This window comes from Scleropages formosus, chromosome 17 (genome assembly GCF_900964775.1).
Source record: "Scleropages formosus chromosome 17, fSclFor1.1, whole genome shotgun sequence".
NCBI classification, from domain to species: domain Eukaryota; kingdom Metazoa; phylum Chordata; class Actinopteri; order Osteoglossiformes; family Osteoglossidae; genus Scleropages; species Scleropages formosus.
This window is the reverse complement of record NC_041822.1, coordinates 26254290-26269082: the sequence shown is the minus strand read 5'-3', so window position 1 is coordinate 26269082 and position 14793 is coordinate 26254290. Positions and strand designations below refer to the sequence as shown.

At 45.4% G+C, this 14793-nt stretch overlaps 1 protein-coding gene across 1 annotated transcript; it reads right to left on the bottom strand.

The window, feature by feature from the left end:
• Positions 1 to 6523: 6523 nt before the first annotated feature.
• LOC108921924 (crk-like protein) lies at positions 6524 to 13896 on the bottom strand. Its single transcript, XM_018731686.2, has 3 exons — positions 12767 to 13896; positions 11421 to 11871; positions 6524 to 8380 (listed from the first exon to the last, which is right to left on the bottom strand). The coding sequence occupies exons 1-3, from the start codon at positions 13075 to 13077 to the stop codon at positions 8246 to 8248; spliced, it is 897 nt and encodes a 298-aa protein (XP_018587202.1). The 5' UTR covers positions 13078 to 13896; the 3' UTR covers positions 6524 to 8245.
• Positions 13897 to 14793: the final 897 nt, after the last annotated feature.

Sequence of the window (14793 nt, the reverse complement as noted above, 5' to 3'; positions counted from 1 at the left end):
GCACCTCTCCCCACCTACGCACACATGCTTTTACCCCAAGGGGCTGCCCAACAATTTCCCCCGTTACACATATCCAATAGGTGAGAACCACACACAGCGCCGAAGGACGTGTTCGCAATCAGTGAACCAGCCAGTCATCGCTATTTATTCATTTTTTGTGAAGCAACTTTCGGTGTGGACACGAAACTGCTGACAGGGATTTACCCATTTGTACACCTGGGTAATTTTTACTGCGCCAAGACCTCCACAGTTCCAGGACCACAAAGCGTGTAGGTAAGATCATCACATAGCTTTCGCACCGGGCTGTCGCAGGTTCCAGTCCCTTGTGGGAAGCCACACAGGACAAGTGGGACTCAAATGACAAGCTACTGAAGCTCCCCCCCCACACACACACTTGTGCCCCTTGTCAACCTCTGAGGTGCCAGTGTGACCCATATCCACACTCAAAAGGACATTAATGTTCCACCGTCGGGATCTACATTTGATTTAATACAGCCAGCAAAACTGGTAGCAAATATGTAACATAACGAGGACGGTTGTTAACATACTGTTTATCTTAAAGTAATACATTCATTAGTGAGTCATCAGCTAGACATATTTGAGTTTAATTGTGCTTTTTTCCGCTTCTGTGCCTATATGACGAGATATTCTCACACATTTCCCTCTAAGTTATTGTACTGTATTCTTTGCATATTGTTTATTTCTTCTTCTTGTGTCCAAACTTCTGGTTTCCCTCCCATTTTGCCCATGTTCTGGGTGTTGAATGCAGTGTCACATGCCATAGATGCGCAAACATCCTTGGCTCTTAATCTGTTATCTTACCTTATCTTCAGGGTATGTACTGTGACCAAGGGTACAACAGCAGGACTAGTGATTTGAACCCTGATCCCCTGAGCTAAAGGGAGCAACTTCAACTTCTCTGTAACCAGGTGAGCTTTTCAATTGTTATTAGATACAACACACAAATATAAATGATATATTGACTTGGATATCTTTACGGTGTGTGTGTGTGTCTGTGTACCTATGTATCTGAATATACAGTATACATATACATATATATGTGTGTATATATATATATATATATATATAGGGTGTCTACAGAGCAAAGGTGCAGTTTCAATGTTTAATAACTTTACTTCTATTTATGAGTTAAACAGTCTGTCAGGTGCTACAGAGAGGGAATTTATTCAACTTGTAGCCCATGTAATTGTAGCAATATTACATTTCAGTTTATCCACCATCAATTATATTACAGTTGACCTTTTGTTCAGCTGAAACTGTTCAGGACACTCTAGGCTTTACTATCTGGAAAATGACAGAAATTACAACTAAAGGATCATTGACAATTTTATTTAGCTCTTGAATGCATTTGCTCTGCTGCGTTTTACACATCGTTTAAAAGTGATGTGGAAGTAAAGTTATTCAAAAGGACTTTATAGACACCCAGTAAAGAGTCATCTGGAAGAAAACAGAGTGGTGCTGCGAAACATGAACGGCAGTAATTTCCGGAGAAGAAAGCGCATTTGCAGAAATGACCGTGGACACGGTCGTCACTCGCTGCTCAGACTCAGATGGCCATCGGTGCGCAAACTGCACCCCAGGCCCTCGTACCCGTGCTGCTGCTGCGCTTGCCGGGGGTGGGGGGCGCAGAATGGCCCGATAATGGACAGCAAAGTGTGCTGAATCGACCGGCGGCCGTGCAGGGCCCACAAAGAGGCGGGTGCCACGGAGCAGAGGGGACATTCAGCTTGGTCCCAGGGTGGCTGTCGAACCCTTGTCGGCAGTGAACTGACCACGCCGCTTAATGGCGCCAGTCAGATAGAAGGAGGGCTTTCAGCTGCTCTTAACGCACGGCTTTTACTAGGAGGAGGGCGGAGGCCGTCCGCTTCTCTCGCCCCACATCTCATCTTCCGGTGCTGCCCCCCCAGTGGCGGACTCAAAACACCCATCTGCCTTCTGACAGCGCTGTCCGTCGTCCCCGGGTCAAGATGCTCCGGAGGGAGTAATGTCAGCGTGGGTTCGACGTGGCCACAAAACTGCAGCTTGCAGTCTCACAGGGGACCGTGGTTCTGTGACTGTGTACAGACTCGATGATGAAATTTGTCATTCCGTCCATCCGTATCAATAACTGGACAGAGAGTAGCAGTTCTACCCCACAGCACCTGGGTGGTAATAGAGAAGGTGGCTTTGATCCCCGCTCAGCCTGTGTGGACTTTGCATGTTCTCTCCATGTTCACGTGGGTTTCCTCTGCTTTCCTCCCACAGTTCAAAGACTGATGCCCGCTAGACAGGTATTTCTCTCTAGATGAGCGCTTGGGTCCCTCTGGCACTTTCTCTGCCCAAGTGAGTCCCGAAGGCACATAATCACGACATTTATGTTGGATCAAGCGCTCAAATCATCTCCAGTCCTCAGTCATGAGGATGGACCCTAGTGTAATACAGCATTATCAACGAGCGCCTGTTGTGGTCCAGAGCCTATCCTAGGGTGTGAGGCAGGGTACTCCTGGGGCAGTGCAACAGTCCATCACTGGACAGTCACACACATCACTACACTTGATATAGAATCACCAGTCCTCTTGAAACACATGCCTTTGAGAGAGGAAACCCTAACCCTAACCCAACCCCAACCCCCTGTCCTCCTGATTGACAGCTGCCCCTGGACGGAAAAGGAGCACCAGGCGTGGCCATCAACCCTCTAATGACACTTTGTAAGCAAAAATAGTGGGGAACCGGTTTTTATCTCGACTCCATTGTTGTGCTTAAGTTTTTGCGATGCTCTCCGAGTCTCGGCAGTCCTGCCTGCCTCGTTTGAGCTTAAGCAGAGCAGCCGTTTTCTCGTTTCACTGGCTTGACGCTGTTCTTTTGGGCTGAGCGCACGGATCTGTGGCTCCATCATGAAGAACGCGGTAAATGCGAGTACACCGACTGCTCACTCTTGGAAGCCCGTGTCGCAAACGAGCGGGAGCGACTTCCAGAGGGACACAGCGCCCCCTACGGTCAGACACGGAGCTGCGGCCCGGAATTTCGTGACACCTGGGCGCACGTGAGGCCTCGGCGCTTCACGAGATGTTGGCGCGAGCTGGAAAAAGATGAAACGTAAAATAAATAAAACGCCGGTTGGCGACGACACGAGTCACAGCCGAGAGGGTTTTTCTTAGGTAAACCATGACCCGGCGGTAACGCAGTCATTTCACCCGCATGATTCATGATTCACCGCGTACGATTTTAATTACGTCCGTCTCGAATGCGCTTCCGCGCTAATATTCAATTGGGTTATATATTTCTTTATTATGTATCTAATTGACTTTAGCGTAGTGTAAATTTAGTTTAGTTATGTGGTGCATGTTGTGTTTTAACTCTGTATTACTTTATCATTCACCTAATCCGCTGAGGAGACGTGTTGCGAAAACTAGGGAATCACCCAAAAACGGTAGGTAAGGTGTATGGTAACACCCTGGGAAAAGGCCAGGGGGCCGCCCCTCTTGAGCGGTAAATGTTACCGGGTAAGTTTTTAAAATTTATTTATTAAGTATGGTTTTAAGCCTTGGGGTATGTCCTTTAGTGTTTTAAGGTTCTGCCATGTGTGGTACTTATATTAGTTGGTCTTAGTGATTTTAGTATTTAAATTTTATTGTTTGCATGGCAGTTTTTAGGATTAATTTATTGAATAAAGATTTTAATTATCGAAAATGATGAACGGAGAAATTTATTCCTGTCCAGTGTGTGGAGCCAGAAACCCTAGTTGGGTTGGTGATTCGTTCTGATACGTTAGAGAGAGGGGGAGATAAAAAAAAGGGTTATATCCAAAACCAGTGAAATATTAAACGCGACATAGGGCTAGGAGCGATTCATAGAAGTGCGCAATTCATCAGGAATTTAAAGCTAAAAGGGTCTGGATAACAACCATCAAAAAAGCAACTTCAAGAGAGTGGTTATTGCGCGAGAAATATCTCGCTTGCTCTGGATTGGCCGAAGTTGTGCTAACCGAGGAGGTGATTGGCTAAAGATTATCCATCCGTTTAGCTGATTGGCTGAAGCAGTGGCAGAGACCGCATTCGAGGACTGTGAAATTGGCCTTTTAGGCTCTTTTCCCGGGGAAGCTGCTAAATAACATTTAAACTGAGCAAAATATTCAGATATCGCTAGTTAGTATCGGTGAACTATAAGTAATACCACATAGTACGTTTTTTTTGGTGTTCAAATTTTGTCACGTACACGAACCAGTACGACGTGCAGTGAAATGAAATGCTAGTTTATACAGCTGTCCGACATAACAATGATCTAGAAAGACAAATAAACAGGTACTAAAATCTAAAGAAAAAAATATAAAATCTATTTATGCATATGTAAGACCAAAATATAAATTATAAAAATTTGTGCGGCAATATGGTGTGCAACAGTGCAATGTAATGTGCAAGATCGCGCCGGTAGTTCGGGTTGAGTTTGTATTTGCAATGGAATAACAGAGGTGGAGGGCTTCCTGGAGGTGACTGATATTTAGTCCTTAGTATTGTATCGGTTGAGGGCGCGAACAGCCCGAGGGAAGAAGCTCCTCTTCATCCTCTCTGTATTGGCCTTTGGAGCAGAAACGCTTTCACTATTTTCCTGGCCTTGTTCCAGCACCGCTTGCTGTAGATGGACTGCAGGTCAGAGAGCTCCATTCGGATGGATATGTAATGATGACGTATTATTATGGCGACCGAGGGGTTGCCCCCCACTCCCACTCGCCGGCTTATATACTTGGTCGCGTACACGTTTTGGAGTTTAATGTTGTTTGTTTTATCGCGAAGACAGCTGTGTGAGGTTTAAGTCACCCATAGTTGCCTACAAGATATTAAACGAAGAGCTTCCATTCGTCCGTGTCCGTCTGCGTTTATACACCTTTTTTTTTGGAATACACGTGAGGATCTGAGCTAACTCATTACATTATAATGATTAGATTAGCCAGATCGTTCGTTACAGTACGTTCAGCTGAGCGCACCACCCGGCCTGCTCTCTAGAGCCCGTCTGTCCTGCTGGCTGCTCTTCCCAAACCAGTTCTAAGTTTCTGTGTATCAACGTTTCTGTTTAATTTATTTTTTTGTAATTACCTGGCTGGCGGAAATAGTGAATGCCATGGTGGTGTAAGAGATGCTCGCGGCTGTAACACTACGAATTTGGGCAGTTAAATCGTCAAGCAATAACAATTAAACAAATACTTGACAGAATTTCTAAAGTCGCCGCTCTTAAATTGTGCAGACCGATGACATTTTAATACAAAAGTCGGCAAGCTGTCGATGAGAATTCGCCTCAGCCTCAGCCTCAGGTGAACGCCTCCGTTCGAGGGGTCAGTCACGCGCGAGCTGCGCATGCAGAGAGACCCTGCGGGAGGGACTCGGTCAACCCGTCTTCTGATATCCTTCGCTTCAGTTACCTAGTTTTGTTCCAACGGAGAACATGTAGTTAGGATTTTGACACGTAAAACCCCACGGAAACTCGTTAAAGGAATGCGCCTAAAAGGCTACAGAAATTTTCACGTGGTTCGGTCACGGTTTTATACAGTTCAGTGCGATGCGGTACTTTTCATATAAATCAGTTTTAAAAGACTGAAGAGAACTGATCGAGTGCGCTACGTAGGTATGTACAGATGCACGTTTCAAAAGCCTTTTTTTAATGTATTTATTATAAATTTTGTTATACACTTGCATCACAGTTGTGTGCTGAAAGTAGACGAACTATGACCTGGGGTCAACAGAAGTACACGGTTGGTTTGTACAGTTCAGTGTTTCCTGGATTCTTCCACTTATGCTATATTATTTGGAAGTCTGTAATCTGTGAGGAAGTTAGCATGATCATTTGGTTATCAGCAAAGCTCTGCCCGTAGAATTAATCTTCGGAACTTGGTTCTCTTCGCACATGTCGCTTGTGGTAATATAGCCTAGGTTCCTTGTAATTAGGTTGGCTGTTTAGCTCCTTCTGTTGTGCATTTTAATGTCTGGTTCATTCCCTTTTTAAATTATAAGGGATTTTAAGTTTTGCATTTATTTCTATGGCCGATGCTTTCATCCAAAAGTGTACATCATCCTTTGACTTTTGCCAAACTCATTTAGTTCTTTTCTTCAAAGGAACGTAGAAGGTTACAATTTACCCTTTTATACAGCGGAGTAACTTCACTGGAGCATGCGCTAAAGGCAGCAGTTCTACCCCCTACACTACCAGTTGCCCCAGTCACAGCGATGGTAAGTTGGCCAATATCTTGTGGGCAATCCAGACTCTACCTGTTTCAGTGAAGGAGAGCACCTGAAAGGGTCCCTGGGCCTGTATAACAGCTTGTGCAGCACAGAAGTTTTGACCTTGAGAAGTTTGTGATTTTGACTCCTTTTATAGATTCTCATTAGAAATTCTTAATTGCTCGTTTCTCCAGGGCACATCCGTAAAGTAGCACGTGTTCTAATTTGTGCTATAATAGGGTGTTTACGACCATTCTTCATTTCGGTCCGTGTGTCTTCAGCAGCTTATACAACTTCTAATAAATTAAATCACACAAAAGTTAATGTTTTTATTTGCACTGTACATCAGTTATCCAGTTACCAACAACCATGTAATGTATGTAAATGTAAGAAAATAAAAGGCACGATTTAGTTTAATAAAATATAAACAGAAGCACTATAATACTGTTAATGTCAAAATGAATGTGGGGGGAGAGCAACTTTCACATGTTTTAAATGAGACCTACTAAAACAGACTAGGAATTGCATATTGCTGGATTTGAGGGACCAGAATGAGCAGGTGGAAATACGGTAATTCTAGCCAGTTTGAACATCTAGTTTTTCAAAAGAGAAAGAAGGGTCAGCAGTGGCACCATGCAACCCCTACTGCCAAAACAAGGCAAGGCTGGGACAACATATACTTGATCTACCAATCACAGGTAGACACTCCCTTTTAAAAACATTTTTGCCCAAAGAGCTGCCCTCTAGAAATTTGCATCACTCATTTAATGCATAATCCAACAAACCAATGCAAAAAGAAATTGCAAGTGGAGGCCCTGAGGGGTGGTCAGTATTGGGGGGAGAGAGAAGACATGGCACAAGTGCAGATATTTCAGTTGCACAATCGTTAGGATACCCAAAAATTAGGAACTAAATGGACAAACCAAAGAGGATCAGATTAGCTATGTAGACAGAAATTTACAGGAGTCAATGCTTTCACTTAGCATGTAGAGTTTAGAGGGTGGGTATGAACTAGTAACCCTATGGCACATTCCTGCTAGGGCACTGAGATGGTGCAAGATGGCAATATGGTGGGAGTGCTGTTGCCTGACTGACTGAGCTTACATTGGTGCTGGTCTCCTTTGGAGAGTACAGCCTTTGCAGTGCTTGCGCTATACATAAGTTGTAGCAAGAGCACCACCACATGGACTCTTGGAAAAGGCCTCTGTCCAAACAGCCATGCACCATGTGTTACCACCCCTCCAACTGCCTATGGTCACTACTGGTGCTACTTTTACTGAAAATGGGAATGACAAATCACTTTAGCTGCAGTTTCAGGCAGAAACCGTGTGTAAATTTGTTTACAACTGAGGTGGCTCCAATCCCTTTTGACCAGCTTTGCTACAACACCCTTGGTATAGTCCAATTCAGCATTACATGTACTGCCCCAGAGGAGGCAGTGATGGGTGGTGATGATACAAAAAAAAGCCTGAAAAATTTCACTGCCCCAAAAAAAAAAATAAAAAAAAAAAAAAAAAAAAAACTTCAGGGGAGATTTCCAGATACTTCCCTCTGCACAATACATGTCCATTCCAGTCTCTCTCAATCACAACATACATACTGCTGATTATTCTAGTCACAAAAACAGCAACTGGTTGTGCTGTACAGTTACTAAGGTACAAGAGTAAGTGATTGGTTTGGGTGACATTTCTGCTGATCCCAGGCTCCTTTAAGTCAGTGTGCATCAGTGCCATCTCATCTTCCTCACAAAGTCAGTCTGGTCACATGACCTACCAAAGCTCAAGGAGAGGGACAAAAAGACAAGCAACTGCAAACACGTCACCTGGGGGGAGGAGGCAAGTAGAAAGGGGCAGGGCACACACCTCTTCCTAGGCAACAAGTGAATAGCTTTGAGGGGCTGAGTTTGGGAGCAATGTGGAGCAAACTTCAATAGCTCTTGACCAGTGAGTTTCATGACTGTAAACAGGTGTGTTCCCCACAGTGGTACGTAAGGCTGAAGATGGGTGGATGTGGGGGGGAGGGGGCTGTCATCTTCCTCATTCGCTCTCATCTGGATTCTGGGGGTCAATTATTTTGACATGGGTGAAGGGGAATAGGCCTCTCCTGCCGTTGACCTCCCCTTCCCACTGGCCGCTAATGTTCATCCTTGTCACTTTGACCATGTCTCCAACCTGAAGGGAGGAAGAAAGAGGAATGAAAAGACAACTTCAGGAGGCAGGGGGGAAGGACTTTTTGCCTTGAACATTGCCCATTTGCATCCCACTCTTACCACTGCTCAGCAGCACTGAGCAAGGTATTGTACCCAGACAATATTTGGGTGTATAAATGTATAAATTCAATTTCAGCTACATTTAAACCAAGCAACAAAGTAAAGGGACACTAATGGGGAACTTCTGTGCTACCTGCTGCTGCTGAACATGACTGGCGTGCCGAGGATGGGACACTACCTGAAACATTAAATATTTGACAGTACTGAACTGTTTGCTGGATTATCACTATAGATGAACTAATCTGATTTAAAGCTAGCTTGCACCCAAAGTTGCAATGGTGCGGCAGGTTTGGCCAGTATCTGCTGGGTGGTGGATCGGGGGTTCGAGACCTGCTTGGGGTGCCTTGTGGTGGACTGATGTCCCATCCAGGGTGTGCCCCCCCTCCCCTTTTGGCCCTACACCTTGTGTTGCCAGGTAGGCTCCTGCTCGGGACAAGCAGTTGTAGACACTGGCTGGTTGTGCCCAAAGTAGTCATTCTCAGTGTATATTTTCTTTATAATGGGAATGAGCCTCTTCACTTACCCGTACCATAAACACAGACACTTGTATTGGTGATCTCTATAAATACCTTCCTCCTTTTCACTGGCCCTTTCAGGGTGTCTGCTGCAAGCTGTCAAACATGCATCTGAATAATTCATGTTTTGTGGACTTCTCAAGCTCAGTTACAGGATTTCTCTCTATGCCTGGGCTCACTTCTGAAGATGACATGGAACTGAAGCTTACCTCAAGCACAATGACTTGTGATATTACTACGCATGCTCCACAAAAACCTGATTTTAACTGGAATACTTAAGATGGGTACTTTAAAAAGGTCAGCTATATTGGATTTAAAATGTTTACAGAATACACCAGTTAACCTTGCTTGTTTGTCACTGAAGCACATAGCAAAACCTTTGTTTCAATGTGTATGTTAGGCAAGAAGATAGAAAAACATGATGCTAAACCAGTCAAGTGGGTAGTGTAGCAGTTATGGTAATTTCCTCGCTACCTGAAGGTCTAAATCCCAAGCAGCTGGTGTACTATAAACCAACTGAACACACATCCACCCATTCCCAGATACCCCCTGTACATACAAACCTTCCATAAATGTTCATTTTTACTAGTACCACTGTTTCCTGCAAACACAAGGCTATGACACAAGATATAGCATATCCCTTAAGTATTATGGTAAACTGCCTGTATTCACCATACCCTTCCTCCAGTCCATGCCAAGTTGAATGCAATAATTTTACATTTACTCATTAAGCAGACACATTGCTTTGGAGAAAAGTATCTCATACATCGCTTTGGAGATGTCTTTTACAAAATACAATTTGTGAATTACACTCAGAGAAAAACATGGTTCCAGATGTGATTAAGTACAGTTTTTCACCATATGCACCAATGTCCACGACATGAATACCTGCATAAATTGTTGCTTTTTCAGAAAACCTTACATTTTAATGTTTCAGATGGAGTCTGAATATTAACAGAAATAGCAGATGTAATGTTGGAATTTGGCAAGCACTGTTAACACATTTTCATGGTTCATCCTGATAAACTGACTGTTTTAAAAAAAAAAAAAAAAAAAAAAAAAAAAAAAGGGGGGGGAAAAAAGTCCACATAGCAAAAACTTCCTTTGTCTGGCTTCAAAGTTAATGTTTAAATGGTGGAGAGAAAATACATACGAATACTGCTTAGAACAAGCAGCAGGTGAGAATGGACAGTCTTGACCTATATGATACAATATTCATGCAAGTCTTAATGCTTTCTATTTCACTTTCAAAATGTTTGCCACCCTACCGACTTATGGCTTAAAGTGTTTCCTTGTAATCAAAAAGCACAGTTCAAAACCCCCCTCCTCCTGTAGTAACCTTGATCAATGTATCTACCATGAACTGACAGGGTAAAAAGTTAAAGCTAAGACTTTGAAATCTGATATTTAAATGAAATAGTTTAATATTTCATCTTGACATTTCAGTCAACTTCAAAACCATATTTTTCAGCATAATATACACTGAAGTTTTGTTTTCAAGTAATCTTAATTTCATGCTAGAAAACATTTTACAGTTTGCTACTTTTGTGGGTTCTCAATGCACAAGCACATATGCATCTTGCTATGAATAATCTAGGGGGAGCTTCTGGTTAATGACTTCCAACCACAGAGGTATTTTTAGCCCACTGCAATCAGATAAGGTCCACCACCCCCAAAGTGAAACCTGAGGGCTTCACAGTGATCCTACCATGTAAATTTTAGGCACTGTTTTCCAGACTTTTCAAAACCTCTGCAGTTAGTAATCTGTTGTAAATTTCATACCCCCCCAACTTATGTCCCACTGGACTTTTCCTGTAGACCCCCCCGCCCCCCAACCATATAATCCTAAAAATTACCACAAGGGAACATCTATCTAAATTCGGCAAGACAGCATGTCACTTGACAGATACTTCTGTTCAGCCCCCTGCAGAACTTAGTGTGTACTTCTACACTTTGCTCCTTTATATATCAGAATATTCTACTCCTACCAGTTAAAATGAAGTATTCTCCTAAAGGGTACAACAGCTGGGGGCCCTCTTGGTACATGAATTAACCTCATGATTTCATTTTTTCTTTAAAAAAAAGAAAAAAAGAAAAAAAAAAGTCTTCCTAACCACTGCCCTCTGCTTCTTCCTTTGTTAGATCTTACTCAGTTGATGTATTGCAAGCCATGTGAATGCAGGAGGAAAGGAAGAACACAGGCGTTTGACCACAGACATGAGAGAGGAGCAGAGAGGAAATCAGAGGAGGCATAACTATTTAAGGATGTGGACTCATGACCATTTTGTGGGGCCCAGCTGCCTAGTCCTTCCATAAAAAAAAAAAAAAAATACTACAATGGGTAAGTAACAAAACAAGATATACTCAAGCGAATACATGAATAAGTAACGTTAACGTTTTATGTACCATTTTGTGATTGGACCCTACCTCCAGTGCCAGGGCTGTCTTGTCGTATGCACACGGCACCCGCTTCTGGATAGCCTTTGCCATGATGGGGCCATTCTGTGTAGAGGGGAGGGGGCCAGGGCCAGTCGGCAGGGGTGATGGTGTCTGGGGCTGGGCATAAGCGTGGGCGGGCTCAGGGATGCCGTAGCTGTTGGAGTTTCGAGCAACGGGGAAAGAGCCTGGGTGGGCAGCCGGACGTGTCAACCTCTCCACGTAGGGCACAGGTATCATGCCCACACGGCCCTCCTTGTTGCGGGCGCTCCACCACTGCTCCTCTGGCTTGTCCAGCACAATCAGGATCTCGCCCTTCTTGAAGGGGAGGTCCTCGGCATCGCTGCCCGTGAAGTCGTACAGAGTCCGCACGTACTCCAGGTTCTCGTCCAGGCCGGTCAGCATTGTTGCTGGGCTGCTGGTCAGGGCTGGGTTCATGTACCTGGGACAGGAGGGGCACTTGCAGTTAGTTACGGCATTGTATATTTTTAAAGGGTTACGCTTACGACAGAATGGCTTGTAAGCAGTTTCTGCACATACACTAGAAAGACTAAAGCCCACATCTTTGCAGTCAACCATCTACCTTAGTTTATATCCAGTATTCACTACTTGGAACATTTCAACATCTGCTAGTAACAACAGGGAGGTCTTGAAATGACCCCGATGAGGTCAGCTTCCTGCACGACACTCATTAACTTTCCTCTGGACCCTGCAATCCTTCTGTTTACTTATTAGTTCCTGTCATGAAAGTGAAGCTCTGCATTTGTAATGTCCCAATGTTATGGAGATATGCAGAAGTCTATTGACAAAATAACTAATAGTGCAATATGCACTCTGATATGACTGTACATGTGATCACACGTTTCATATGCCACTTTGTAACCAAAGACATGGATACTTAGGAGGAAACATGAAAGCATCTGTCAACAGAACGAAATATGCCGGCAAACTGTAAAAATACACTTTGGGACATGAACCTCCTGTGGTAAGACTTCAAGCCTGGAGTGGAAGCGACACGTGCGCGGAGTAGCCACACAGTATACTTACCACCCATTTACCATGGGAATTACAGCAGTTAACTCCCAGTTTGTCACAGCAACCTTTCGTCCAGTTCTGAGTTCATCCTCAGCCCCAGCAGCTGCTTTGTGTTAGAGCCACACACAGCGGCACGTGGAGCATTAGCCTGGGATCGCTACATGACATGATCATGATGATCATGAACTACACAGCGGGAGTGAGTCAGTGCGCTGAAGCACCGCGTCGGAGGACCGCGAGGACGTCACAAACAATGAATGGAATGGATGGAGCAAAACACCACGGCATGGTGCCTTACTTACCGTGGCGCGGGCTCTATGAGCGTAGTCGTATCCAGGTAGTGGATCTTGTAGAACTCGAGCAGCGCGGGCAGGTTCTCGAACTCCTGGTCGCCGATCTTGAAGCGCTTGCTGGGCAGCGAGTTGATGATGTAGTGGGACACCTTGGAGTTCTCCGACACCGACAGCACGTAGTCCCCGGGGCACGTGGACGAGTCGCGCACCAGGAACGTGCCGTGCCGCTGCCCCTGCAGCCGGTTCTGCGCATCTTGCCGCGACACAGCTCCGAAGTACCAGCTCGCGCGGTCCGAGGAGTCGAACCGCGCCGACGACATGATGATGCTTGCTTACCGCGGTGAACAGACCGGATGAAGTCGCGCAGGTCAGGACCACGGCAAAAAGAGCGACTTCAGTAGCGGAGCCGGTCGCCTGTCAGTCAGTGTCACCTGCCTGATCCCGAATCGACGGGCGACTTCCGGCGGACGTGGCTCAGGGCTCACGCGACCACACCTGTCTGTACAGCACGATGGAGCACCTGTTCAAGCAGCCGCGGCGTGAACGGGATCCCGCGGGACCGAGACGGTCACGGTGTCTCACTCTCTCTCTCTCTTTTTCTCTCTCTCTGTGAGTCCACGGACCACGCTGAGCGCCGCGACAAAGCAGCTGCGCAGCAAAGGGCACGTCGTCACACCTGACCTGCTGCCGGTCCTGGACAGCCCGTGTGTTCAGACACGCATGTCGCGCCTCGGGCCCGGCTCGTCAGTAGACGTGTCACAGTCACTGTGTGTGTGTGTGTGTGTGTGTGTCCCTGTTACAACCAGCGTAGCCGTTTTGTTCTCCACTCCAGCGAGTCCAGAGACCACTCTGACTTACTTGGTGGTCAAAAATGGCGGCCTGCGGCGCGCCTAGGCGAAGGAAGGGGCAGAGTCAGTCGTGAGTCGGCGCTCCGCTGTGCGCGTGCTACCGGGTGGGTCGGAGCTCCCGCGAAAGCTGTCGTCTCTGCTCTTCTCACTCCTCTCGCTCCGGGTGCCGTCCTTCACGCTCGGAAAAATCGCGGCGGATCGAGTCCCTGTCCCTGTCGCTTCAACCTTTGCCTTGTTGGTGTTCCGCTCCCTGGGGACCGAGCTGGAAACAGAAATGGCGGCGGGAGGCGGGCGCGGGCGCGGGATGGGCGGGGCGAAGGCACGAGGGGCGGGGCGTGTCCCACTTAAACCGACCAGTCGGAGCGCTTAGCGCATCTTCCAATTTTAGCTTTGTGCGCGTTAGCGTTACTATTCCGTGCATATGTTTTTCATGCTGCTGGAGAACGCAGCGGTGCGTTCATTATATTAAGATTAAAATTAGACCTACGTCTGACGTGTTTCCGTCACTACAGTATTATACAGAAAAATGACCCCTATAGACGTTTCCAGATTTTGCTTTTCTTTTTTTTTTTTTCCCCTTCTTCATCATAGCTGTCCCAAACTAAGTGTCATTGGATAGTAATTTCTATGCTTTGCAACAGAGTAAGTCAGGGCAGCTTGTGGCATAGTGGTTAGAGCTGCTGCCTTGTTTAGACCCACAGGCCGGTATAGGTTTGAATCTCACCTTGGGTTGTAACACGTTTAAGCAAGATACTTACCCTAAATTCCTAGTAAAAATTATCCTCCTGTATAAAGGGGTAAATAATTGTAAGTTTCTTTGGAGAAGAGAATGCTAAATGAATAAATGTAGTACGGTAATGAGTCTCTTGCAACCTAAACCACAAAGAATGTTCATATAAATATTTAAGTGTATGTGAAATTTGAGTTTTGATTGATATTTACAAATGCCACCTGTTGTTTTGAGAAAATGACCTAAAAGAGATCTAAAAGACTATTGGGCTACAGTTTAAAAATTGTGTTGCCACCACTCGTGTGTTGCTGCTTATGGTGGACTTCCATCAGTCCATCCACTCATTAACCACTTGTCCAGTGCAGGGTTTCAGTAGTCCAGAGCCTATGCAGGAAGCATAGGGTGTGAGACAGGGTACACCCTGGCAGCATGGGGTGTGCGTGCTGTGGACAATTTAA

Excerpts from the sequence above, each read along its gene's own strand:
- LOC108921924 (XM_018731686.2), bottom strand. The coding sequence starts at position 13,077 with ATGTCGTCGGCGCGGTTCGACTCCTCGGACCGCGCGAGCTGGTACTTC. Across the intron at positions 11,872-12,766 it reads CTCATAGAGCCCGCGCCACG|GTACATGAACCCAGCCCTGA; the intron begins GTAAGTAAGGCA and ends CTCCTGTCCCAG. Across the intron at positions 8,381-11,420 it reads AGACAGCCCTGGCACTGGAG|GTTGGAGACATGGTCAAAGT; the intron begins GTAGGGTCCAAT and ends TCCTCCCTTCAG.